Genomic DNA, 24,381 nt, shown 5'->3' with positions numbered 1-24,381 from the left:
TTTGAATATTTGTGTCCGCGCCGTTGGGGAAATTCAAGTCAACAACTTTGAATGCCTGCTAGGGCCTGCACCTATGCCTTTCTCTTTTCTTCTTTTTCATTCATATTAATATTATTACCAAAACTATAAGTTGTTTCAATTATTTTTGCAACTTAGATTCACCAAATACACCCATCTTAATTAGTAATTTTGGTGCAAACATATAATATGACTACATGTGTAATTTGAATAATTGTTCTCTTTCAAATTTTTAGGGTCAAATACTGTAAAACTTTTCATTTTACCTTTGTTTTCAATACAAATTTCTTATCTTTATTTTTTATGCATTAGTTGAGGATAGAAAGAGCAAAAGTGTCAACTTTCTTGGTTAACGAATTTTGACGACTAAAGATATAAATCTATGTAAATTGGATTGCAAAAAGTCGTCCCATTCACGGTATGCTAAAAAACATAACATGGGTTTCAATATACTTCCTTTGTCCCACTAAAAATACAACATTTTCCTTTTTTGGTTGTCCCATTAAAAATGAAACGTTTTCTAAAATAGAAACAACTCTATTTCTATTTTTTCATCTCTCTTACTTTACTCTCTCTTCATTAACGCACAAAACAATACTACATAAAATCTCGTGCCGATTCCCAAATGTTTCATTTTAAGTGGGACGGAGGGAGTATTATTCACTTAGTCCTACACTTTTTTATCTGAATCCTAAACTTAACTAATGATTCTAATGGTTAAAATATCTTGTTTTATTTTCTTCAGACAATAAGTTTATCAATTACTACGTCTAAATCACGATATCTATTTATGTAACTATTTTAATAAATGCTTGTTGCCATCCAAATTATGTCGATCTCCACTAATCTAGATTTTGTACATCTCTTCTTAGAAGTTTGGTTTAAATTAGTTCAATATTTATGACAAATTTGCAGTCAAAGCTCTAATATTTTTAACCAATCAAGAATTATGCGCCTACAATCTTATTCCAAAGAGGGTGTCGGAAGAAAACAACTATATATAATTATATGTTTCAAAATACAAAACTTAGAATATGTATGGATGGAGACTTGAAATTTAGAAGAATTTTCTAAAAAAATTCAAGTGAACTGACTCAATTTAATGGATACAAAATTCGGCCGTTCAAAATTTCTTGTCTGTATTTTAGGGTGCATTGATAAAGAAATTTTAGAAAAAAATAACAAGTTCAGGATACTACTACTATTTGAGAATCCTTTTTCTTTTTGTTGAACTTTAGTTGTTACTATTTAACAGCAAATTAGAATAAGAAAATTTAGTTTATGTATACTTTATAAACACGTAGGAACTTATTATGAACATTAATACTTATTCTTTACTTGTTGTATGGAACTATAAATAATTGAATAATTTTTTAGTAAAATTTTATGCATGTGTGGTGTATGTAATATGTATATGTAACACACTGTGTATAGTTTGTGTGGGTTGTTGTTATGAACTTATGATGGTGTCTGCGACTTTAATGCTATTGATTTTAAATGAATGAATTTAAAATGATTAGGTTTCCGTTGGATTTTAAATTTATTCAAATTGAATTGAATGAATGAATTTAAAATGATTAGGTTGCGATGGATTTAAATTTTACTCCAATTGGGTTTTTTTTCAACGAGAGAATTGACTCTTCATCACTAGGGGAATATATATACATGTATGTATAATTATTGGCATATCATTTTTTCTTCAATTCAAATTTCATGACTTCATCATCCTCAAAAATATCTCTTACTACTTCATATTTTTGTCGTTTTATACCTTTTTATTTGGCTTTTAACAATAATTTCTGTTTCCCTTCAAGAAAAAATTACTCGTATGTCTTATGCTGAATGTTTTTATTTTATAAAATCCACGTATGCATCCGGAGATAGTAGCCGAATTATTTAAATTGTTAACGTTGATAGCTGGCATTCAAATTCGTGGAACAATTAATATTTAATGATAAGAATATTTGTTTATAATATGTTATTCTTTATGTAGAAAACAAAAAAAAATAGTAGTAATAAATAAATTTTAAAGTACCATATTACGGGAGAAGATCTTGGTGCATGTAATATAGTGTGGAATTACATTGCACGAAACTATGGTTGATACGATAAAGCTATTCTTTGGGCCCTTTAAAAAGAGTACTAGTACTCTAAAGAAGTTGGGCTTAAAACATCTTTTCTACTCCAAATTATATAACTTGGGTCAGGCTCGTGATTATATAACTAGGCTGGTGATCCATTGTTAACTCACTCTAAAATTTGCCACGTGTAATTTGCTAAGTTGTGATCCATTGCCACGTGTAATTCTTGTTTTTATTAATTAAATCGAAAAAGATAAAAAAAAAAACTATTAGCACGAAAAAATTGAAATTTATTTTTAAAAATTTCAAATTTTGACATCGGAACATATGCGAGCGAGATCTCGTTATAATCCTTATGAAATTATCTTTAAGTTGATATATGTTGTGCGAAAAAATAATTTGAATCGAGAAAGTTATATAAATTTTAAAGTTATGGGATATTTTTCAAAAGTTAGTTACAACTAATTTTTTCGTAAATTGACCTTTATATCCTTATTGACGTTTTTTATTGATTGATTGTATTGACATTCCGGGGCTGATGATCTAGGCCCCTTTATTTGAATATCAAATGGGTATTATTTAATTGTAGTTAGCAATTAAGTATTGAGTTACCAATATAACACTCCCCACTTGAGACATATATAAATTTTTACATCAAATAATTGTGAACTTTAACGGCTTGTTAACAAAGGTAATTTTTTTTTACACAAAGTTTAAGAATAGTGTGTTAAATGGATGGTGGAAAAAGTAAGAGAGATTAAGAGAGAATAAAGTAAAATGGGGAATTGCATTTTGCCAAAAATATTAATGACTCAATTAACTTGAAGCTTCCCAAATAAAAAAATGACTCTATTAACATGGAATTAATAGAGTATAAAATTTTCATAGCATTATTCCGGAGCATAATTAATTGGACTATAGTCACTATATAAATAAGAGTAATGATATGCTACCTACCTGATGTAATAGCGAAAAATGCAAAGTGGTAGTGATTCAAGAAAAATGTGATCATATGGATCATGAAATTGGAAACTATTTCGTGAGGGGTCCTGAGATCTAAATAAAATCTACGGATGCATTCATATTCAATAGCTATACAATTTGGGGACAAAAATGATCTACATCACTCAAGATTTGAGATTTGTTCGTGAATGATGTACCCACAAAATCCACAATGCAGTCGGAATATTATCTATTGAATTGTTATTGTAATTGAGCCAACATGAACAATTTTCAATATTACATACTATAAACAAATTATGCATATTATTTAAATCTTGTACTGGGTTGGTTTGTACTAGGGACGAGGAAAAATATTGAAATATTAATCTTATTGTACAAAAAAAATATATTAAAATATCGGTCTTATCATACCGAAAAATACCAAAAATTTAAATACAGTTTATCAAGGTAACAATATGAATTATCCTATATCGCGACATACAAAAATTTGGTATATACCATAAATTAAGAAACACGGTGTATACCAATTTTGCAGCATATACACTAAAACATTAATATAATTATAAATAAATTATTATAATATATTTTTAAATTATAAATTTTATTGTGAAATATAAATATAATAACCGAAATTTAGTATCATACTTTTGTGGTATAACGGACGTTCAACATCAATGAAAATTAGAATATTAGGGTTTTCAGAATATTATTTAATTTTTAAAATTTTAGAAATATAAAGTATGATATACTTAATTTCAGTATAACATACTAAAAATAAGTTAAGATATTGGTATTGAAATTTGCCATATCGTAAATGAAGCAAACCAAATACTAGTAAAGTAAATGTATGTTTTTTCTCATATTGAATTTTAGGTAAGATATAAAATATGATGGTTTCGTTACGGTAAATCGTACCAATTCCCCTTAGTTTGTACATCTAAGAAGTAATTAATAGTCAATTTTAAGTGAGAGAGACTATTTTTTGGAGAGGCATTCCATATTCAATGTAATGTGAAATTCCCACCGACATCTCCATCTCCATCTCCATCTCCATCTCCATCTCCATCTCCATCTCTATTAGTGTAATTTACATACGTATGATAACAACTACGAATATTCAAAAATATCAATTGATTAGTCTAAAAAAATTTTAAGTAGCCCTAAAGTGTTAGTTTTTTATTTTTAACTTTTAACTAATCTTAAATATGTACTCCATTTTTATCATTATAGTTGAATCACAATCAAAATTAAATTTAGCTACAAGTTTTAGAGAAAGAGAGAAAGAGGATTTGACATGAAGTGATTGAAAAGTGAAATAAAAAATATAATTTCCGCTACTCAAACTATAAGAAAAATCATATCCAATATTCCAAAGAGAGATAAAGAAAATATCTAGTACCTAGATATGAAAGTCCAAAAATGCCCTCCATGCATTGGGGGCATTTTTCGTGTGTGATAAATAGTGAAAAAGTACTATAAATATGATTACACCTTAGTTTCAATAACTAAGAATTACCCATGATATTTTTAAAGTCCGGGTACTATTTGGGTGCAAAACGCATAATTCAGAGACTATTTGTGTAGTTCACTCAATTTTAAAAAGTTATTGTAGTGTACTATTTTATATCAATAGCATATAAATGAACTACTAGTAACATTTTTCAAAGATGCACAACATCTGGATACATTTAACAAGAAAATTTTAAATATAACAATATGAACTGTTTTAGTGTTGACGTTTTTAGTCAAGTCATCTTCTTCCTCCGTACATCTCGATAGCCATTGTTCTATTCTATCCCATGCAATTTTTTTATTTCTTGAACACTGATTGTTCAGCCCCTTCTTACCATACATTTTATGATGATTTAGTCTTACACAACATTAGTGTTTAGTAAGTAAGAGCTGGATATAAAGTTTCGGAATTTTTAAAAATTTAGTAACAGAAAAAACTAAAAAGCAAAAGTTGGGTAGGGCCGTATGGGCTTAAGCCCTCCCCTTCTTGAACATGTTTCCGTCATGCATATATTTAATATTCAACTTTAAATAATTTTTAGAATGATAATTTTATTTGATAAATGACTGTTATATTCAATAATATCCTAATTAGATTTTATAGAATTTTTTAGTATTTAAAAATATAAATATGTGAAGAAAGATATTAAAATAATAGTAAAGGAAGAATTGATTTTATGCGTTTTGTATCCATAGTATCGCGTTAGTATATATTCCCTCTGTCCCAAAATATTATCTAAAATGGAAACAACTCTATTTCTACGTTTTCATCTCTTGTACTTTATTTTATCTTCATTAACTTACAAAACAACATTACATAAAATTTCGTGTTGATTTTCAAACATTTCATATTTAATGGGACAGGAGAGTATACTATATTGTGATGTGTTTTAAAACAGATCCATCCCCTAATTTTTTTTCATGATTATTTTATTTATATGTACAACCTGATTGGTTGACCCGCAACCTGACTAAACTAGTGTGGCTAACCCGACAGTCCAAATGGGCTAGCCAGGTTTTATATTCAGGACTCGTTCGCTTCGTTTGTTAGCGAATATGCAGAAATAAAACTGCTTCGGAATTAACATGGCATGGCCCACCTTCTCCATATTTGATAATGGTGTTCACTTTTTAAGATAAGGGCCCAGATTTAGAAATTATTGGAGATTATTTTAAGCCACACGTAATTGAGCTGCCTCGCTTCATGAGCAAATTGCCAAAATTACCCCTGTACGCATTTCAAATTTTCATCTCCCCGCGCAGTAGCAAAAATACGCATTCAAAAATACACAACAGAGTTTCACACCAGTTGAAATAGAGGTAGCAAAAAGTGAAGGACATCTCTACCGTTTCGCTCTCAGGCTGCACTACGAGGTAATTTGAATTATTTTCGAACGAGCTTGACACATATAGGTTTCGAACAACGACGGGCTGAAAATTTTCGAGTTATGCAAGCCCAAATGTGATGAACATGTTTATTTGGGTCCCTACTTTGATGTTATACATTTTGGCAGAGGGGTAGAAAATCTTATATTTTATGAATTGTTTTTTCTGTGCGATGATTATGTGGCTGTGTGCTGGAATTTATGTATTATTGCCGATTCGTTTTCTGATTGGATGTGATACAAGTGCTTGATTGAATTCTGTTTCATAATTGTGTTCTTCATTTGTGTTTGCTCAAAATTGTTACCTGAATATAACAATGACTTCTTCGATTTGTGTTTAATTCTGCCTTGGTTAAATTTGTGGCTTTTGAAGTAGGTATCATGGATGATCCTACATGCCGTGGTGGAGTTCGTTCGACAGGAATACCATCCCATGGTTTGTCACTCAATTAGGCTACTCTTCCCCCAATGGTGGGGTATTGTATCCATTAGTTTGACATTGTTCTCCAATTTATGTTCTTGGACAGCAAACACAGACGCTCCTCCGCGGAAATTTCGAAAAGGTGATCGAACCCGGAGGATATGGAGTGTACGAGAAGAGGAAATATTGGCTGCATCAATGCTTGAGCTCCTTGCTAGAGGATGGAAATCTGACAACGGATTTCGTACTGGGTATTTGGGCAAGATTGAGGACAGTCTGCGCAAGGAGTTTCCAAATACCGACCTCAAAGGCACGCCCCATATCACCTCCAAGATAAGCGCGTGGAAGAAGAGCTACACGAGCCTGTCAAAAATACTAGCACGGAGTGGCGTGGGATTCAATTCGGATGGGCAATATATGATTGAATGCGATGACGATCAATGGGAGGCAATCGTCCAGGTATTCAATATATTTCTTGGGTAATTAGATCTCTCAGTTTTCGAACTATAGATCACTACAAAAATCACAAAGTGATGTATTTGTTGATTGTATTCTGATGTTGTTGTGTGACTCTGTAGGCTGATAAGGATGCGAAGTTCATGCGTGGTAAGTCATGGCCGTTATGGGAAACATGGAAGGCCATTTTCGGAAAGGATCGTGCTAACGGTGCAGGGGCAGAACAGGTTGATGATGCGGCGAATCGTCTGCGTGCCAATGTCGCAAGTGGTAGCGAGGTCAATGAAAATGATTACCCAAGCTTCGAGGACCAAGAGTCCGACAACGTGGTTCGTCTGTCACAGGCGTCGGAAAATGAAGGCTACAGCTCCGGTACCAATGACAAACAAGCTTCCATCAACAAGTCCAGAGGGAGTAAGAAGCGCAAACACGATGGAGCTGATGCAACCCTCATGGAGTTCCTCTCAAATCTGCATGCTGAGACGAATGCTCGCCTCGAGGCGATTTCCTCGAGGATCGGCTATGAATTCGATCTTGGAAAGGCTAAGCAAGATGTTTTCGACAAGCTGGAAACTGTGGAAGGCCTCACGCTTGATCAAAGGTACGAACTATGCAACATCTTAAGTGACAAACCGCAGCGCCTTGAGGTATTCATGGGAATGAGAGCTGGCGCTCGTCTTGGATACCTGTTGAAGCTTATACAGGAGAATCAGAAAGTAATGTGAAAGGAGATTGATGATGAATTAGGTGCCTTTTGTTGCTACTTGTTTTTGTTGCGCCAAACTAAGCAAAAAGATTGTTAGTATTACACGCATATTTTGTATGGAGCTAGCGTGTATTAGGATATGAACTTTCCTGCCTATGTTATCTATTTCCAGCCGTTTGTACAGTTGCGATCACGCAGCCCTGCTCCTTTTGTATAACTTGATGCATTTGCTATAAATTTGTGCTTCTACACTCTATAACTCTCTTTTTGAATGCATATTGATCCACACCAGCCCAACGGCCATCCATGTCTGATGGCACAAAAAAGAAATGAATAGAATGCAACACCCTGCCTGCAAAAACCACCCTCCAAATTACATAATAATGTCACCTAATATGCATATATTAGTTATAAACAAAATACATACAATCAAGGTTCCAAGTCCATATATTACAACCAAACATCCCAGCTACCCATACATTAAAACCATTAACGGAGCTAAACCTATTACACCATGAGAGAGTGTTCAATATAAGCCAAAAAGTAGGTCCCATACGATGAGTAAAAATGCTATGGCATTAGTAAATATGCTAGCATAGCAAAGATGAAGACCTACTTATCCCTCAATACTTTAGTTAAAAATTCGGGCGCTTGTGAATGTGCGGCCACCAATGGATCGGCGAGTTAGACGCGCACAAGCTGGCATTGGGTGAACGGGTTGAGGGACCAGCTTCGTCTTTCTTCTGGGTGGGTGGTTTGAGCAATGCTCTGCCTTTCTCAAACCTTGTACGCAGCTGCCCATCTTCGGCCAAGTCAATGAAATAGATGCCAATGTCATTTGTTGACTCCCGATCGGTTGGCGGCTCCACATCGTCTGCAAACAATTTACGACAAGCCTTGGATGGAGGGAGCATGAACGGGGAGTTCACCTCCCCTTCAATACCACCCACTTCGTAACAACTTGGTTCATCATCACAGATCTTCTCCGTGCGGTCGGAGATGACTACAACATCCACTTCTCCTTCCTTGTTGACATCTTCCAATTCGTACAAGCATGCAATCTTCGAGAAGTGTGGGTCATCTCAGTGGTAATACGCAGCCGCGAACGGAGTTTTCTACACAGATAAAATATAGCATTATGAACAACATATACATAGGTTACCAAAACACCACTTTACCTTCATTATCTTCTCCCACAACTCATCCTTGGCCCTCACAAACTCTGATTGTTGGATCCAAGTAAAGCCCTTGTTACCCACCACCGCCTTGAAAGTGTTGTACCGAAGTTTCATGAAGTCGAGGCGTTGTTTTAGCTCCGGTTCGGAGAACAGAATGTTGGTTTTTGAGTGCACTTCACGCTGCACCGTCAACAGAAACCAACTAGGATACTCATCTAGCATCAAGTGAGTCTCCCGCTTTAGCTTGATGATCATGTCTAGAACGAGCTCATCGATCTCGCGAGTCCAATTGCCGAAATAAAGGTACACGGCTTGTGGAGGAATAATCATCTTTCTGCTTAAGGAATGATAGAAAGGTAGTGGTGAGAAGAAACGGAGTGCAAATCACATTTTAAATACAGTTTTATCCATTTATTAAATTGAATGACAGTTATCTACCTCCCTTAATCATTTCGCTGCCACTAAGTTCAATTAATCCCTCTCTATTCCCCTGCGGATGGAACGTGTATTTAACACACCACACCGCCACATTCGGCAATTCCAAAATAGAGTATCCCCTCCCATTTATGAGTAAACGCGTATGTGGAATTGTTTCCCCTGCAATTTTTTAGACTATCATTAGCGATTCTTTAAAATTTGGCATTTCCACATTTCACCGTAACGGGTATTAACATCCGTGCTATGCATGAACATAAGAGTTTCAAATATTGAATAAAAAATATAATAAAGAGGGAACATCGGATGAAAATACTCTCTATACTTAGAACGATAATATTTTTAATAAACTATCATATACTCATATTTTTAAATATTTTTATATTATCTCAAAACAAATTATTTAAATCTTCGTAGTGTTATCTAACAATAAGTAATTTAAATCTTTGCAGTATTATTTAAATTATTGTTTTACAATCGGAAAATTAATATGCATTTGTAGTGCTCTTATTATTTTAGAATTTATTGAATGATTATTTTTAAACATTTATTTTTAATGCTTAATTGCAACAATAATTTATAATTTGTTAGATACCGATTTTTGTACATGAATCAAGTTGAAATTTATTTTGACTTAAATTGAATTGAATTGTAGTTTATTTTGTTTAAATGACTTTATTTAAATTATTATTGCAATCAAGCAATAAACTATAAATAAATCCTTTAAAAATAAACCATTCAATATATTTTAAATAATACTGCATATACATATTAAATTTTTTATTATAATGCAATAATTTTAATAATACTAGAAAGATTTATATAATTTATTTTTAGATAACACTACAAAGATTTAAATAATTTGTATAAAGAGAATATCAAAGAATTAACGTGAATAAAGTAGAGAGAATAAAATAAGAGAGAGTAAAGTAAGAAAGAGAAAAAAGTTACTCTTACATATGGAAATAACTCAACTACGAGGGAACGATGGGAGTATTTTTTTAATAAATAACTTCACTATATATTTTTAAAAAAAAGATGAATTGAACTTCAATATTATAACTTAATACTTGTGACAAAAAAAATTCCTTCTACAAATTTGGTATAATTCAATATTATAACTTAATATTCCGTCAATCCGTCTCCAATCCTAATTCTAACCCAAATTCATGTTGCTAATTAATATATTTTAATAGCTTAATTAAATCATAATTATTGATATTGCACTGTTTAAGAAAGCAATTATTTAATTATTTTGGTTTGAAAATATATTGGAAGACTCAAAACAAACTAGAGAAATGAAAGACACCCCCATTGTCTCATTTGTCTCTCCATTGAGATAAATGTATCCTTTTATACCCATCGGAATCATCTACTGATGATATTACATACAACAACAAAATGCCATCAGTCAAAATGTATCAGTAGAAAGTATCATATATACTGGTATAATTAACAAAAAGTGCACGCCGGTGCTGACTAACAGACAATTTACAGAAGCCTGCCTATAATTATTCCTACTACTACCAACAAGTCGGCCATGAACCCAAGCTGCATTAGGGTCTTCAAATCGTGCGAGTCTGAAGCTCGGCAGCAATGGCCACATCCTTTATATCCAACCGCACTGTAGTTGGCATCAAAACTCTGTTCTTCAGCAAGAAGTGTTTTTCCCTGGCCTTCTAAGCCACATTTCCAGTATGTCGTCGCCCATGAGAAGCTGTTAATACATTAGATTGGAAAAATTCAACATGGAGACCAATCGGACTTTGAATATGCTCATGCCAACACATAACTAGAACAAAATGCAGTGCTATTTAAATTGTTCAAGTACAAAGTTGTTAACAAATTAAACTGTGGATCTAATAACATGATAGCAACAAAGTCTATCTATTGTTTCACATGGTCATTGCAATGGAGTCTCTGAATTGAGTCCATTCTGGAGTTGGGTCTACATAGTTTATGTATTCGTGCTGGATATAATCTTGATCAGGGGTGTTTGTTGAGCTCTCTCCATCAACCGCTGCTTCTAAGGGGTCATTGCTCATATCGCGGCGAATAAAATTATGGAGAAGGAAACACGCCATGATTAACCTGATTTGTGTTTGAATTGGGTAAAAAGACGCACTACGTAATATCCCCCAACGCAGCAAAGGCTCTCTCAGTTACATTTCTAGCCTTGCTATGCCTCATGTTGAACAATTCCTTCGGATTTTGTGGCTGTGCATTCCCTATGCCCCATTCCTTGAGGTGGTATCGAACCCCTTTGTACGGCGTCAAAAAACCGTTGCTATTGGCATAGCCGTTGTCACATAAATAGTAACAGCCTGAAACAGTCCATAGATGAATGAAAATGCTACATTAGTTCAACACAGTACATGAAAACCCTTAAAATAACATCCAATGTCCTCACAAAAAAGGATAGAGCAGGCTTTATACCCTGTGGAAATCTTAGGCCGTTGGGTCGCGCCACAGCATCCCTGAGTACGCGAGAGTCGCCGGCGGACCCCTCCCAACCAGGTAGGAAATAAACGAACTGCATATTGCGATCGCAAACAGCCAAGGTGTTCGTTGCAATAGACCCCTTTCGCGTGCGATAACGAGGTCTGTCACTGTTGCTAACCAGTACGTTGATGTGTGTACCATCGAGTGCACCGAGACAGCCCTACAAGAACAACAACCGTTTACAAACATTTACAGAAACCGAGCTTAAAATAAATTCATGTTGTCGGGGGAAACATTACATACCTTGAACCATTTCCATCTATGGTCAATGCAATCATCGGGCACGGGCGTAGGTTTCGACAATAACACACTGTGGAGACTCAAAACAGCCCCTAAAACCTTGTTCACGTAATGGGACACTGTCGACCCAGACCTAAAAAAACTGAAACGAACAACGCGGTTTTTATTGTGATGCGCTAAGACGCCCACAAAAATTGCCACCTGTTCTTCGATACCTAAGCATTTCCCTGTTCTCAAACCTCCCCACTCAGTGAGGATTCGACACAACTTCCCAAACGTGTTGCGATCCATTCTTAAGTTAGCTATGCAGTCCACATCAGTGACATGAATGAGTCGTTCCAAGTGTATCAATTGCTGAAGGACCTTACTTATCATGTTGTACTGCCTCGCATGTTCAATGATCCCACGCCTAGCACGTTTTGTGCGGGCTCTGATGTAACGATGTACGAGAATTGTGCTCTCTACCCGGTATAATAGCATGATGTCTTCGAGCATCATCAGTAATTGAGCAGAATTAATTGGAGTTCTCATCGCGGCTATGGCTTAATGGTAGTAGAATGTTTGGTGGGCTGATCACCAAATACGTTCCTTACTTATCATTCAATATCATACATATGCACACATTCAAAAAAAAATACAGCAAAATGGAAGAACAATAGGGAATGGTGGAATTAAATTCAAAATTAGATGTAACTCAAAGGCTCATATTAGCATACCAAAGCACACAGATATAATTACAAATTCAAGCTCAATTTCCACCGAATATGCTCACCACGAAAGGGCAATATGTACCTTTGTAAGTGCTCCGTTTTTTGTTACGCCGTAGGTGTAGCTATGTTATCTATTTCTAGCGGCCTGAAAAAAAAAAAAAAAAACAAATTCACTTGTCACCTGATAGGAAGAAAAATCTCGACGTTGCAATCGTGGGGTACCTGAAATTGGTACCCGATTCAACCCAAACACAAAATCAAAGCTTGGAAACGGGATGAGAGCTTCCGATCACCTTGTTTTGACGGCGTGAATAAAGATTGGAAACGGGAGGGGAGCTTCGACACCACCGCTGGCTAGGGTTAGGGATTTCAAAAATTCTGGTGTGTTCAAATGTGTGCCGAGAAAGGGGGGAACACATAAATGAGAGGGGTAATTTGGGAATGGCACTTCTCATTTTTTGGTAAAATTTTTGTTCCCAAAAAAATACCAATATAATTTATTTCTCTCATTTATGCGACACGCAGTGCTGGCTTCATCAATTATGTGGGCCCATATGAAATAAACCACATACACCGAACAACTGAAATGCGCATAAATAAAGCCATTTCTTGTGCTATATGACACACCGAACGCGTCCTCAGAGTGTAAATTTACAACTCTGACTCTATAGTTTTATTAGATTGTTTGGGCTAGTCCACCAATTTTACAATGTAGATGATATCCCTATTTCTAGTTAGCCTGCAAACACAATAGGACAATAAACATCCCAATATACAAGAACAAGACTCTTCAAATCGAAACCCACTAAAAATTTGGAAGTATCAAAAATTGGCTTAGTATAAAATAATGGTATTGAAATGTTATGTTCGATATATGTCATTGACATGGACAAGAATGTGGCTACTTTGAGCGTCTTCGGTGGCGTCCTTCCCATTAGAATTTCCACTAGGACTTTCCACAAAAACTTCCTGCCACGTCATCACTAGCCCTTCCCATTTTACTACCACATCACTAGGACTTCCCATGCACTAGGACTTCCCACTAGGAATTCTACTAGGACTTCCCGCAATTATTCAATTTAAGGACTTAAAATTTACGGAATTAAAATGTCAACACGGAATACGGGAAAATTCGAATACTTCATTAAAAAAATTACATAATACTTAAAAAAAATTACATAATTAAATAAAAATTACATAAGCATAAAAAGTCGAGAAATAAAACCCTCGGCTCTCACTCCTCCTCGTCCTCGTCCCCGTCGCCCGTGCCGCTGCCGCCTCCGAGTCCCCGCCCCCAATCTCGACGCCATAATCATCAATGGGTGACATTCCTAAATCGCGCCGACATGCATCGACCACATCCTTGCACAACCTTTTGTACACAGGATCGTGCGTGCTAAACCACTTACTCGTGCTCTGCATCAGGGTCTTCATTAGCTGCGCGCGGGCGAGACGGTCGTTACCTGGGCCTTCTGGGGCCTTCGATTCGACCTCGTAGGACCCGCTGCCGCTGCCGCTTCCCCTCGCCATCCGCTGCGCAGCCTTTTGCCCCATCGGGCGACGACAACGGCGAGAGTTTGATCGTGGTAGCGGGGCCACTTCCTCGGCTTCGGGGAGCTCGTGCGAACCAGCACTGCTGCTGTACTCACCGGAAGAGTTGATCTTCGTCCGCTTCCAGCCCGAGTCGACACCCACAACAAACTTTTGCGAATCCCTGACCACGAGAAAGGCCTCCCATTGGTCAAAATCTTTGAACTTCAATTCTTTGTCGGGGTACTGGACCAAATTTTGTTTCTTCACATCATCCTCAGACATGCCGCTGGTTGCCATGCGCATGTTGTTTTGGTAGAGGGCGGCAAAACGACTGAGCTTAGGCCTCAACCGAAGCCACTGTTTCCGGCATCGCTCGGAAGTGCGAGGCTTCGCCCCAGACGGTTTGCATATGAGGTAGGGCTCACTAATGCGAAGCCACAATCGGTCAACATACTGGTTCGGCCCGACATAGAGATCCTCTACTACACCGATCCAGGTCTTCGCAAGCGCGGCATTTTCCCACACGGTTCAGATCGTCCTCCTCTCCGGCTCATCCTCACCCTCCTCCTCCTCTGCCCTCGTGTGCGAGGAAGAGCTCGAGACTTTGCCCTTTCCCCTATCCCCGCCCCTGGCCTTGCCCTTGCCTTTGCTCCTTCCCCTTGCAGCAGGCTCCGCCTCATCGGGAGTCTCAGGGATCGGTGATAGCCCCAACTCCGCTCCCAGCTCCTCAAAAGAGAAAGTCTCGATGCCGGCGTACTGAGTCTCCGAACAGTACTAGGGGAATCATCGGCCAACAAATCTATATATAGGCGATAGACAGATTCCCTAGGCGTCCTCGGGCTCCTGTGCTGCATCGACCCACCCACCGCCATATTTGGCGGCATACCGCCCATCCCCACTGCCCCGGGCATCATCCCACCCACCCCTGCCATATTTGGCGGCATACCGCCCATCCCCGCTGCCCCTGGCATCATCCCACCCATCTGACTCATCCAAGTGTACATATTGTAAAACATTTGGGGAGTCATCCCCGCCATCCCCGCCATTTGGGGATTCATCCCCGCATAGTTTCCCTCCGTTCCGGTGGGAATCGTGGGTGTGTTTCCTCCGCTCGTGGTGGGGGAGTTCCTATTGTACTCCATTGTAGTAGAAATGAAATTTGTAGATTTAGAGAGAAAAACTTGTCAACACAAATGGTGTGAATGAAATGAAGTTCAACGAGCCCTGTTTATAGAGTTTTAAAAAAAAAATTAAAAATCGGACGTCCGACCGTCGCCACAGTGGCGAACGTTCGGTCGGATGTGGGGTTGACGGGCGAGGCCATCCGACGGACATATGGGACAGGCGTGGGCGCCCTTCCCCTTCACTACGGCGGACGTCCGATCGGACATCGGCGACGTCCTACCGCGACGTCCGCCATGATGAGAGACGCTCTTACATATAAGAGATTTTTTGATCATGCAAAAATCGTTAAGAGCAAACATTTGCTTACAGAAATACATGTCTGAGTTGTTCCTTGATTAAGTTACCATGTGCATTTATTATTCTTTTGTAGAATATATATTTATCTAAAAATCAAACATAGGTAAACATGACATGATATTTAACACCATCTTCTTGTGTTGAAGTTTTTTAAAGGTGTAGTAATGTCACATGCGGTGTTGCAAGGAATATAATATTATCGTTCCAAAAAATATAGTTTCATCTTTTGCATTTTAATCCGCCTAACAAAATTAATGTCATACTGAAAATGAAAAGTTACTTTTAATTTATTATCCACTTTTTATATTAAATCTCTACTATTTTACATACATTTTCTATTGCCCTCGTATTTTCCCAATTTTTTCTTTCTCTTTAATACTTTATCAATTTTACATTAAAATTCGTATCATATCCCATAAAATTAACTTTAGTGAACGGAGGGAGTAGTAAATAGATAATAGATAAATATAATAAATCAAGGGGTCATCTTAAGTTATACTACTACCAGTAGTAGTAGTATAATATAATAGCAAAATCAAAATTTGTAAATAATGAGGAAGATATATGTGCAAAATTAAATTTGAGTTATAACTGGATATGTTATCTGATTATATTGTACTACTACAAGATAAATTTAACGTGAAACGTAAAGTTATTTTAAGAATTTCAAAAGGTGCGGGATGAGACGATACAAATTACAATAAACTTAACACGTCATTAAGCAAGACTTGCTTAAGTGGACAAATCCCATTAACCAAAAACAATCAAATAGCCTAATTAGGATTAGACACATCATTAATATTTCGTCAGTTTTCCGTTAGCCACCACTTGAAACCAATAAAAGCAGCTACAAAAAAAAACTCAAGATTCAAACCACATATTTATACACTTTTCAACCCACCATTACAAACCAACATAAATAATTAATGTGCTTAACTCGTGAAAAGTAGGTTTAATTGCAATATATTCGTTTTAAATTAGGTGTAATAGCAATTAACTGTATATCATAACTAACGATTCAAGTAGAAATCCTCTAAACTCTTTACTGAAAATCCCATGATGTTTCGTATCAAGAAAATCCACGATGTTTTAAATTGCAATATATTCGTTTTAAATTAGGTGTAATAGCAATTAACTGTATATCATAACTAACGATTCAAGTAGAAATCCTCTAAACTCTTTACTGAAAATCCCATGATGTTTCGTATCAAGAAAATCCACGATGTTTTAATAAAATCATAAAAAGTCAATATACTGAAAATATACAAAATCATCCGGTATCATTTAATTTTTCTACTATTTTTAAGATGAAAGTCTAATATTTGTCTACTACATTTTCTTAAAAAAAATTTTGGTCCTACACATTAAATGTATTAGCATTTGATCACAAAAAATACTATTGTACTATTTTTTAACCCATATTTAACAGTTCTTCAAAAATAAATGGACTAAATTCCAAGTTAGAAAAATTAGGTCGATACATTTTTAGTAGAGTTTAAAATTTGGTGTGACCAAATCACCAAAATGTTAAAGCTTGGGATATTTTAAAAATAAATGTGTAATATTGATTCTCATTAAATTAGTAGTGATGTAAAAAGGCTTCATAAAATCGATTTCTGCGTTACTTTCCTTCTTCTCCAATAGAGCCCTTTCCTCCTTTTTTTTTCTCTCCGAAGTCACAACATTTCTGCTCATAATCACGATTTTTATTAGCGGAGGAGTTCCACTTCGTGCTTCAGTTTCAGCTATTTATGCTCAACTTTTCATGCATTTACTGAGTGATTAAGAGTTTTAAAGCTTGCGCGTTTCTTCACTCTGTTAAATACACCCGTCCCCGCCTGATTTTTTCTTTTTTTTCTCTCAACATTACTGTTTTTTGGGTTTCCTCCTTCCGAATTCAGGTATGTATCTGTGCATGAATTTCTTTAGCTTTTGTCGAATGCTTCTCTGATGACTTTACACACACATATGTATTGTTGATCAAACTGATGATTCATCTCTTTATGCATATCTTGCTCAAATAATTCTCTTCAATTTTTTTTAAAATTTTTGTTTATATATCGTTATGTCTTTTGAAGTTATCGAAGAATTTAAACATACTGCAATGAATTAAGCCTGATGCTTTTTTACTTTCTTTCTGTATGAGTTAAACGCCAAATCCTTGAGATGATTTTTACAGGGGCTTTATCTATGGTAAAATCGGTTGAATAAATGGTGGTTGGTCAAAAATCGGTAACTTTTCAATCAGCGGCTTGCTCCATGAAATTGAATGCCGTTATGATCAAAAGCTGTGATCCTTTTGTCTTTGCAATTGCCAAAGGATTTCACATGGTTGTCTACTTTGTTTAGAAATGCCATCATTTTTTTTCTTTTACCTAAACAGTGAAGGAGTAGAAGCTTGGGCCGTTCTGAGTTTTATGTGTAAGGTATTTTAGTGGTTTGGATCATAAGTGATGTCTTGATATATAACAATGTTTATTGAGATTAACAGATTCCCTTCGGTTTTCGTACTTAATCCTTGAAGGAATATTGTGAGTGATGTTGAATGTAGGCATTCCTACTAGAGGAATTGTAATTTGGTAGTCTTATTGGCTGTATATTTTCTGTGTTTTTGTTGAAGTTAGTTATAATGGGATTTCCTATATGCATCAGGTTTTGCCCCTCTCTGCAATTTCTTTGACAGAGTGGATGCTTCAAGCTTGTTCTTAATGATCAGTTTTGTAGAACTATGAAAATGGAATTTGATACTGGGTGCAGTAAGGGGAATTTTGGACGCAGGTAAGTGTATTTTGATTGCTTAATGCAAACGCAGAATGCTGCCAGTGTTGCACTTGAGACGACACTTACATATTGCATATTTTCATTCTTTCAGCACATTACCTAAAAAGCCAAATGAGATTATGAGGGTGCTTGTTACCATCGCTGTTGGGATGATGTTTGGCTTCTTTGTAGGAGTGTCATTTCCATCACTCTCTTTAACGAAGGTACAAGGATTCTATCCTTTTACTTTGAATGCAAATAAGTTTGTCACATGCCTTAATTGCTCGTTTCGATTTTTCCAGCTAAATATCACTACCGCCCTTATTCATGACTTTGTAATAATTGAGGATAAAAGTACAGCTAACTCTACACAAGATACTGCAAGTACGAGCAGCTCTTCCAGTAATCAAGTCACGACAGATGTCTCAAAGGTTTGTATTTTCTTGCTAACATGATGAACCTGGTTTCATTCTTTTTTTGGTAGAAGCCTTTTGTAAAGTCCATCCGAATACCTTTAATCTTGCTGAAAATGATGCATGCTTGGAGCTTCCCTCATCTCTCGTTTTCTATGTGTGTACATCCTTGTAAGGCACTTCAAAACTTATACTCCTATGGAATAATTATGTTTAATCTGCCCTCTAATTTTGTTATGATTCAGATTTGGGTTCCATCAAATCCAAAAGGTGCAGAAATGTTGCCTCCGGGTATTGTTGCATCTGAATCAGATTTTTATCTACGGAGGCTTTGGGGAAAACCTAGTGAGGTAAGCACTTACCATAAGTACTTGTTTACTGCATCATGCTTCTTTCTATTATTTGTAAGTGCAGCTACATATTTGAATGGCTGTTGAATGCGGGGCGTAGTTTCTAATTGTTAGGAGAAGTTTGTAAAGGTTGTCTGACTGCAAAGAGAAAAATAAGAAGGTGTGGACTTTTATATTAATATTCCCATACCAATGGTGCCCAAAATAGCAAACACAAAAACTAAGGCTGTTCGCTGATGCCTTATATGAACACAATCTGAAATTTAGCTGGTGATAAGGTTAATCGAATGGCTACAATTAATTCTTTAACTCCAGAAAAAACACACGTTTTAATCGGTAAGGAAAAGTGAGATATTGGCTGTTTGGTAAGCGTGTCTTGAACATGGAATATAATTACTGAACTTTATTATGGACAGAATCATAGTTAATAAAGGAATGTGATATGATAAGTAAGATAAATGATCTCAAGATTTTTAAATCCTTCATGTAAACAATGAGGGGTTTTATCTTTTCAACTTGAATGTAGTTTGTGCCACCTAATCATATCTCCAGTCATTAAATTTTTATTTGGAAAAGATTTTTCTGTACTCGAAGAAGGCATGGCAGACATTTCATTTTGAATTTTGATATTTGATTAACTTGTTCACTAGGACTTGACCAGCAAACCAAAGTATCTTGTCACCTTTACCGTGGGTTATGATCAAAGAAAAATCATTGATGCAGCTGTTAAAAAGGTCAGCCTCTCTTCCCCATAAAGTCCCTGGTTATAGTCCTCTTGTGTCTCTAACTATATATATGGTTGCTGCAGTTCTCGGAGAACTTTACAATCCTTTTGTTTCATTATGATGGAAGAACAAGTGAATGGGATGAGTTTGAGTGGTCAAGACGAGCAATTCATGTTAGTGCCAGAAAACAAACAAAATGGTAAGTTTCACTAGACAGTAACAAATCTCTTGTGCTCTGTTTCTCTAAATCATGCTGAACTGTATTCATGAATTTCTTAAAAGGTGGTATGCTAAAAGGTTTCTGCATCCGGACGTTGTTGCCGCATACGACTACATATTTATTTGGGATGAAGACCTAGGGGTCGAGCATTTTGATGCGGAAGAGTAAGTCCATTTAACTAATTATCTTTGTGGAGGATATTTTAACTGGTTTATCTATGCTAACTCCTTTTTTTGGTCTTTGAAATTTCTAGGTATATCAAACTTGTGAGGAAGTATGCTCTAGAAATTTCACAGCCGGGTTTGGAACCCAACAGGGGTACGACTTGGCAGATGACAAAAAGAAGAGGCGGTCAAGATATTCACAAGTAGGGAGATGAATCTGTGCTTAAACCAGTATACCATCTAGCAATACATACATATTAAATGGTATTTGAGTGATATGTCTTATATAACTTGTTCTGTTTCTTATGCTTATGTACAGGATAACAGAGGAGAAGCCGGGTTGGTGTTCTGACCCCCATTTGCCACCCTGTGCAGCGTACGAACTTCTCTCTATGTACCTTCTTCCAATGTGTATTTTCTCTTATTGCTATTCTTTCATCTAATAACTTCTATAATTTGATATTTACTCTGCCTCATTGAACAGTTTTGTAGAAATCATGGCTCCTGTATTTTCTCGAGAAGCATGGCGCTGTGTTTGGCATATGATACAGGTTTCATTTTCTTAAAGTTAATGTTATTTTTTTGAAGCACGGAAGTCCTCAGATTACTTTTTCTTCTCCTTGGCCAATAAATTTTTGAAAACTAAAACGAAAAAATTTGCAGAACGACTTGGTGCATGGATGGGGACTGGACTTTGCCCTCCAACGGTGCGTTGAGGTCAGCACCATCCACTTCCTTTAAAACGTCACGTTCTTACCTCTCGAAAGATAAAAACTGGATTATAGTACTGTACTCTGCTTTGCTGATGAGATTTTGATTAATGTAGCCTGCTCATGAGAGAATCGGAGTGGTAGATGCTCAGTGGATCGTCCATCAAACAGTTCCTTCACTGGGAAACCAGGTATATACAAAGAGTGATGACAGTTTGTGAGATTATGGTAAACTATACGTTTGACACGACTTTCTCTTGCGTATTTTCTTTGTTGGTAGGGCCAAGCAGAAGACGGAAAGGCTCCGTGGCAAGGGGTACGTAGATTAATCATGCCTGGCTTGTATATAAATGAAATCTGAACTCCTTGATTTATCATAATACGCTACTCGACTTTGATAATCTTGAACTTGTCTGCTGTGGTTGGTGTAGGTGAGACAGAGGTGTCAAAAAGAGTGGGAGATGTTCAGAAATCGAATGGAGATTGCAGAGAAGTCTTATTACAAGTCCATTAACTTTACAAGGGATACATAGATAGTAGTACTAGAGAAGAATACCATGACACAAAACCACAATTACTAGTTGCTACATCTTTTTACTAATTTGATTAGTCTACTTGTAGATAAAACCAATTTTATTAGTCAATTTTTCTTATTCTATCATGCACAAGTAGCATCTGTTCTTTCCCCTCTGTCCTAAGATTATGGTTTAGGGGTACTTTCTTTGTTCCAGGTGCTTCAGATGTAGGTATGTATCCTTGTTAATATGCCTTTGCTATTGTGATCTTTGGAACTAACAATTTTCTACTGTGGATGTGTGAATAAGAGAGTGTGGTAGTGTGTTATGTTTTTTACAACTTCAATAAACACATTTGGTTAAAAGAACAGAGAAACGAGCCACTCAAAATTAGACTTATCCAAGTTCAATTATTCTCTCTTAGGAAGTTTTCAGGTATCATGTTGTTTATTTGATGTGTTTTAATACAGTGGAGTAGTGCTATAAATATCATATAGAAAAATGAGTTGGTACCTACTGTAGGAAATATATAAAATATCCATTGATATTTTTGTAGCTCCAAAGGCTAGATTTGCCACTTGTCATCTGATTGGTGTGTTGTACCTAAATCAATTCAATAAAAATGAATAGAAAAGTTTTAGATGTGTCAACTTTGATGTGAAGTAAAACGTATTTTTGTCCAATATATGCGTTGTCTTAACATTTTAAACAATCAAAAGTTAATTTTAATTTATTGTACCAATACTGGAATGAGAAATATTCATGTGTAGTGGGAATAAGTAAAAAACGTAAGCATCGAAGGTAGGGTCGAAACATCTGTTATCTGCAAGCAACAAATTTACGCGCTAATGAAATGATTCACGAAGCTTCCACCGGTGCCACTATTCAAACTCGGCTGACGACGCGTGGCCCGAAAACGACTCCCATTTCTCATCACTTACACGTGTCACCATCAAGCTCCCTATTTAGCTGCAACGTGCTTTCTCCACAATTACCTACCTTCCTATTTATAGAATTACTAATAATACCAACGACATTCAATTCAATTCAACCAGTCTTCTTCTATTCTACCATTGATACTTCCACTCAAAATACTTACTACTAATAATTATAATATGGGATTGTCGAATTTTCCTAGCCCGGCTGAAGGGGTGCTGCCGCTGCTACTGATGAACATGGCCATGTCGGTGGCTCTGGTGAAGAACAAGCTCAGATCATTGCTCCAAGTGGTGGCTGATGTCGAGGACGACGGATCCAGGGCGGCGAGGACGGTGTCGATAACGCGCTATGGTGGCGGTCCGGCGGCCGAGTGCTGTGTCTGTTTGTGTAGGTTTGAGGCGGATGAGGAAGTGAGTGAGCTTTCTTGCAAGCATTTCTTCCACAAAGCTTGTCTCGACAAGTGGTTCCACAACCGCCATATTACTTGCCCGCTTTGCCGTTCCATTTTCTAATATTTCCTATTATTCCAATTATACAATTCATATAGGATTTTTAATTTAGGTGCTCAAATGGAGGAGCACTATAGTCAATACTCATATACCTATACATACATACATACATAATGACGGTTTGATCACCCACTACATTATATACTAAAAGTATTACACGATTTCAAATGTAATTTCTTTTGTGGTGATGCTGGCTTTCCAATTTCATCAATACTTATATTACACACAAAGCTGTATATATCTAAAATATTTATGCATGGCTTTTCTGCGAACAGGTACTTGTTTGTCTGTTGGAATCTAGGTTGGTCTAAAGCATTTTGGCAACTTCCTTTACAAATTAAAGTAGCTATATAGGTTGGTCAACACATTTTGGCAAGGTCCTTTACAAATTAAAGGAGTACATAATTAATTTACGTTATGAGTAGATGAGTGAGCAGAAGACGTTTACAAATTAAATAATGATTATAGAATTGATTTTTGTTATGAATAGATGATTGTAATATACTAATTCTTCTAAATTAGTTCTTGTTAAGTGAAAAATATTAAGTTAAAAGTTTATCATTTGAATATAAAGTAATTATAGATTAATTGATTATGAACCAATTCATTCAAAAGCTTTTGTTTATAAGAAATTAAACTACTACTAGTTATAATTACGTGTATAAATGGCAATGATGGGGTGTAAAATCTACACGCGCATTGACAAGGCCATGGCCGTGCCACAAACGGCCGATTTTGGATCTTGGCAATTAGTACTTGGGTTTTATTAGGGTATTTATTAGCTTAATCATTTTAAACCAAGAAAATAGATGACATTTTAATAACTCTATATGCGACCTGATTATTTAATTACCATCTAATACTAATACCCAATATACCCTCACATAAACTAAGCTATGTAATTCTAGTCGTGGGAGGGAGGGAGCAGAAGAGCACTACCTAGCTAATAAAAGTGCAAAATTTCCCCTCAATCCTCATACACACACATCATATAATATTGCAACAAAAAAAAATCCCCATACTAAATCAAGTAAGCCTTCTGGATGACGAATTGCATCACATAAAACTTTTATGTGTGGGAAGATACTACTCGATAACTAATTTTATTATACAATGGGAAGGCAGATACAATGCATCTACCCCCAACTAAATCTCTTTGTATATAAAAAAAAATGAAAACAAAAGACGGTAGATATCCTTATCACATCATTATCCAAGGTCCTTGTATTGATCTTTCTGACCTTATATAAAAATAAGGCGCCACATAAAAATTACGATTTTGTTTTGAAAAAAAGAAAATGATTAAACAAATGCTATTAAATGATCTTTTGAAGTCATAATTATTTAGGGAGAGTTGCCATTTACCAGCACAACGGCTAGTAACAGCAGACACCTAATTTCAGTCTCTAAATCTTTTTCAAAGTAGCAACGGCTAATAAAATGGAATGTATTGT

At 36.0% G+C, this 24,381-nt stretch overlaps 3 protein-coding genes and 1 pseudogene across 6 annotated transcripts; 3 read left to right on the top strand and 1 right to left on the bottom strand.

Moving 5' to 3' along the window:
* The first annotated feature begins 6,340 nt into the window (after window positions 1-6,340).
* Window positions 6,341-7,561, top strand: LOC148923323 (uncharacterized). Its single transcript, XM_089062062.1, has 3 exons — window positions 6,341-6,396; window positions 6,479-6,839; window positions 6,959-7,561. The coding sequence occupies exons 1-3, from the start codon at window positions 6,341-6,343 to the stop codon at window positions 7,559-7,561; spliced, it is 1,020 nt and encodes a 339-aa protein (XP_088918188.1).
* Window positions 7,562-11,019: 3,458 nt separating this feature from the next.
* On the bottom strand, window positions 11,020-12,457 carry LOC125203197 (uncharacterized; annotated as a pseudogene). The gene is made up of 3 exons (XR_016133062.1): window positions 11,901-12,457; window positions 11,592-11,817; window positions 11,020-11,479 (listed from the first exon to the last, which is right to left on the bottom strand). The product of XR_016133062.1 is annotated as an uncharacterized LOC125203197 (transcript).
* A 4,796-nt stretch (window positions 12,458-17,253) lies between these two features.
* Window positions 17,254-21,635, top strand: LOC125207594 (uncharacterized). 3 transcript variants are annotated; one of them, XM_048106998.2, is made up of 16 exons: window positions 17,254-17,523; window positions 18,006-18,048; window positions 18,275-18,400; window positions 18,495-18,606; window positions 18,685-18,813; window positions 19,041-19,145; window positions 19,796-19,879; window positions 19,954-20,069; window positions 20,153-20,254; window positions 20,344-20,457; window positions 20,574-20,630; window positions 20,739-20,805; window positions 20,918-20,971; window positions 21,081-21,155; window positions 21,245-21,280; window positions 21,396-21,635. In XM_048106998.2, exons 3-16 carry the CDS (start codon window positions 18,351-18,353, stop codon window positions 21,495-21,497), a joined length of 1,203 nt encoding a protein of 400 aa, XP_047962955.2. In that variant the 5' UTR covers window positions 17,254-17,523; window positions 18,006-18,048; window positions 18,275-18,350; the 3' UTR covers window positions 21,498-21,635. The 3 variants fall into 3 exon arrangements, with proteins under 3 accessions (XP_047962955.2, XP_088916199.1, XP_047962953.2); XM_089060073.1 differs by having other exon boundaries at window positions 17,802-18,048; XM_048106996.2 differs by lacking the exon at window positions 18,006-18,048.
* An 860-nt stretch (window positions 21,636-22,495) lies between these two features.
* Window positions 22,496-23,223, top strand: LOC125204247 (RING/U-box superfamily protein). The gene has a single exon (XM_048102848.2). It carries the CDS (start codon window positions 22,595-22,597, stop codon window positions 22,928-22,930), a length of 336 nt encoding a protein of 111 aa, XP_047958805.1. The 5' UTR covers window positions 22,496-22,594; the 3' UTR covers window positions 22,931-23,223.
* Window positions 23,224-24,381: the final 1,158 nt, after the last annotated feature.

Source organism: Salvia hispanica, chromosome 6, assembly GCF_029641045.1.
Source record: "Salvia hispanica isolate PSC_SH4W2 chromosome 6, Shi_PSC_v1, whole genome shotgun sequence".
In the NCBI taxonomy this organism is placed as follows: domain Eukaryota; kingdom Viridiplantae; phylum Streptophyta; class Magnoliopsida; order Lamiales; family Lamiaceae; genus Salvia; species Salvia hispanica.
The sequence above is the reverse complement of the archived record's forward strand: the minus strand, read 5'-3'. Positions and strand labels throughout refer to the sequence as shown.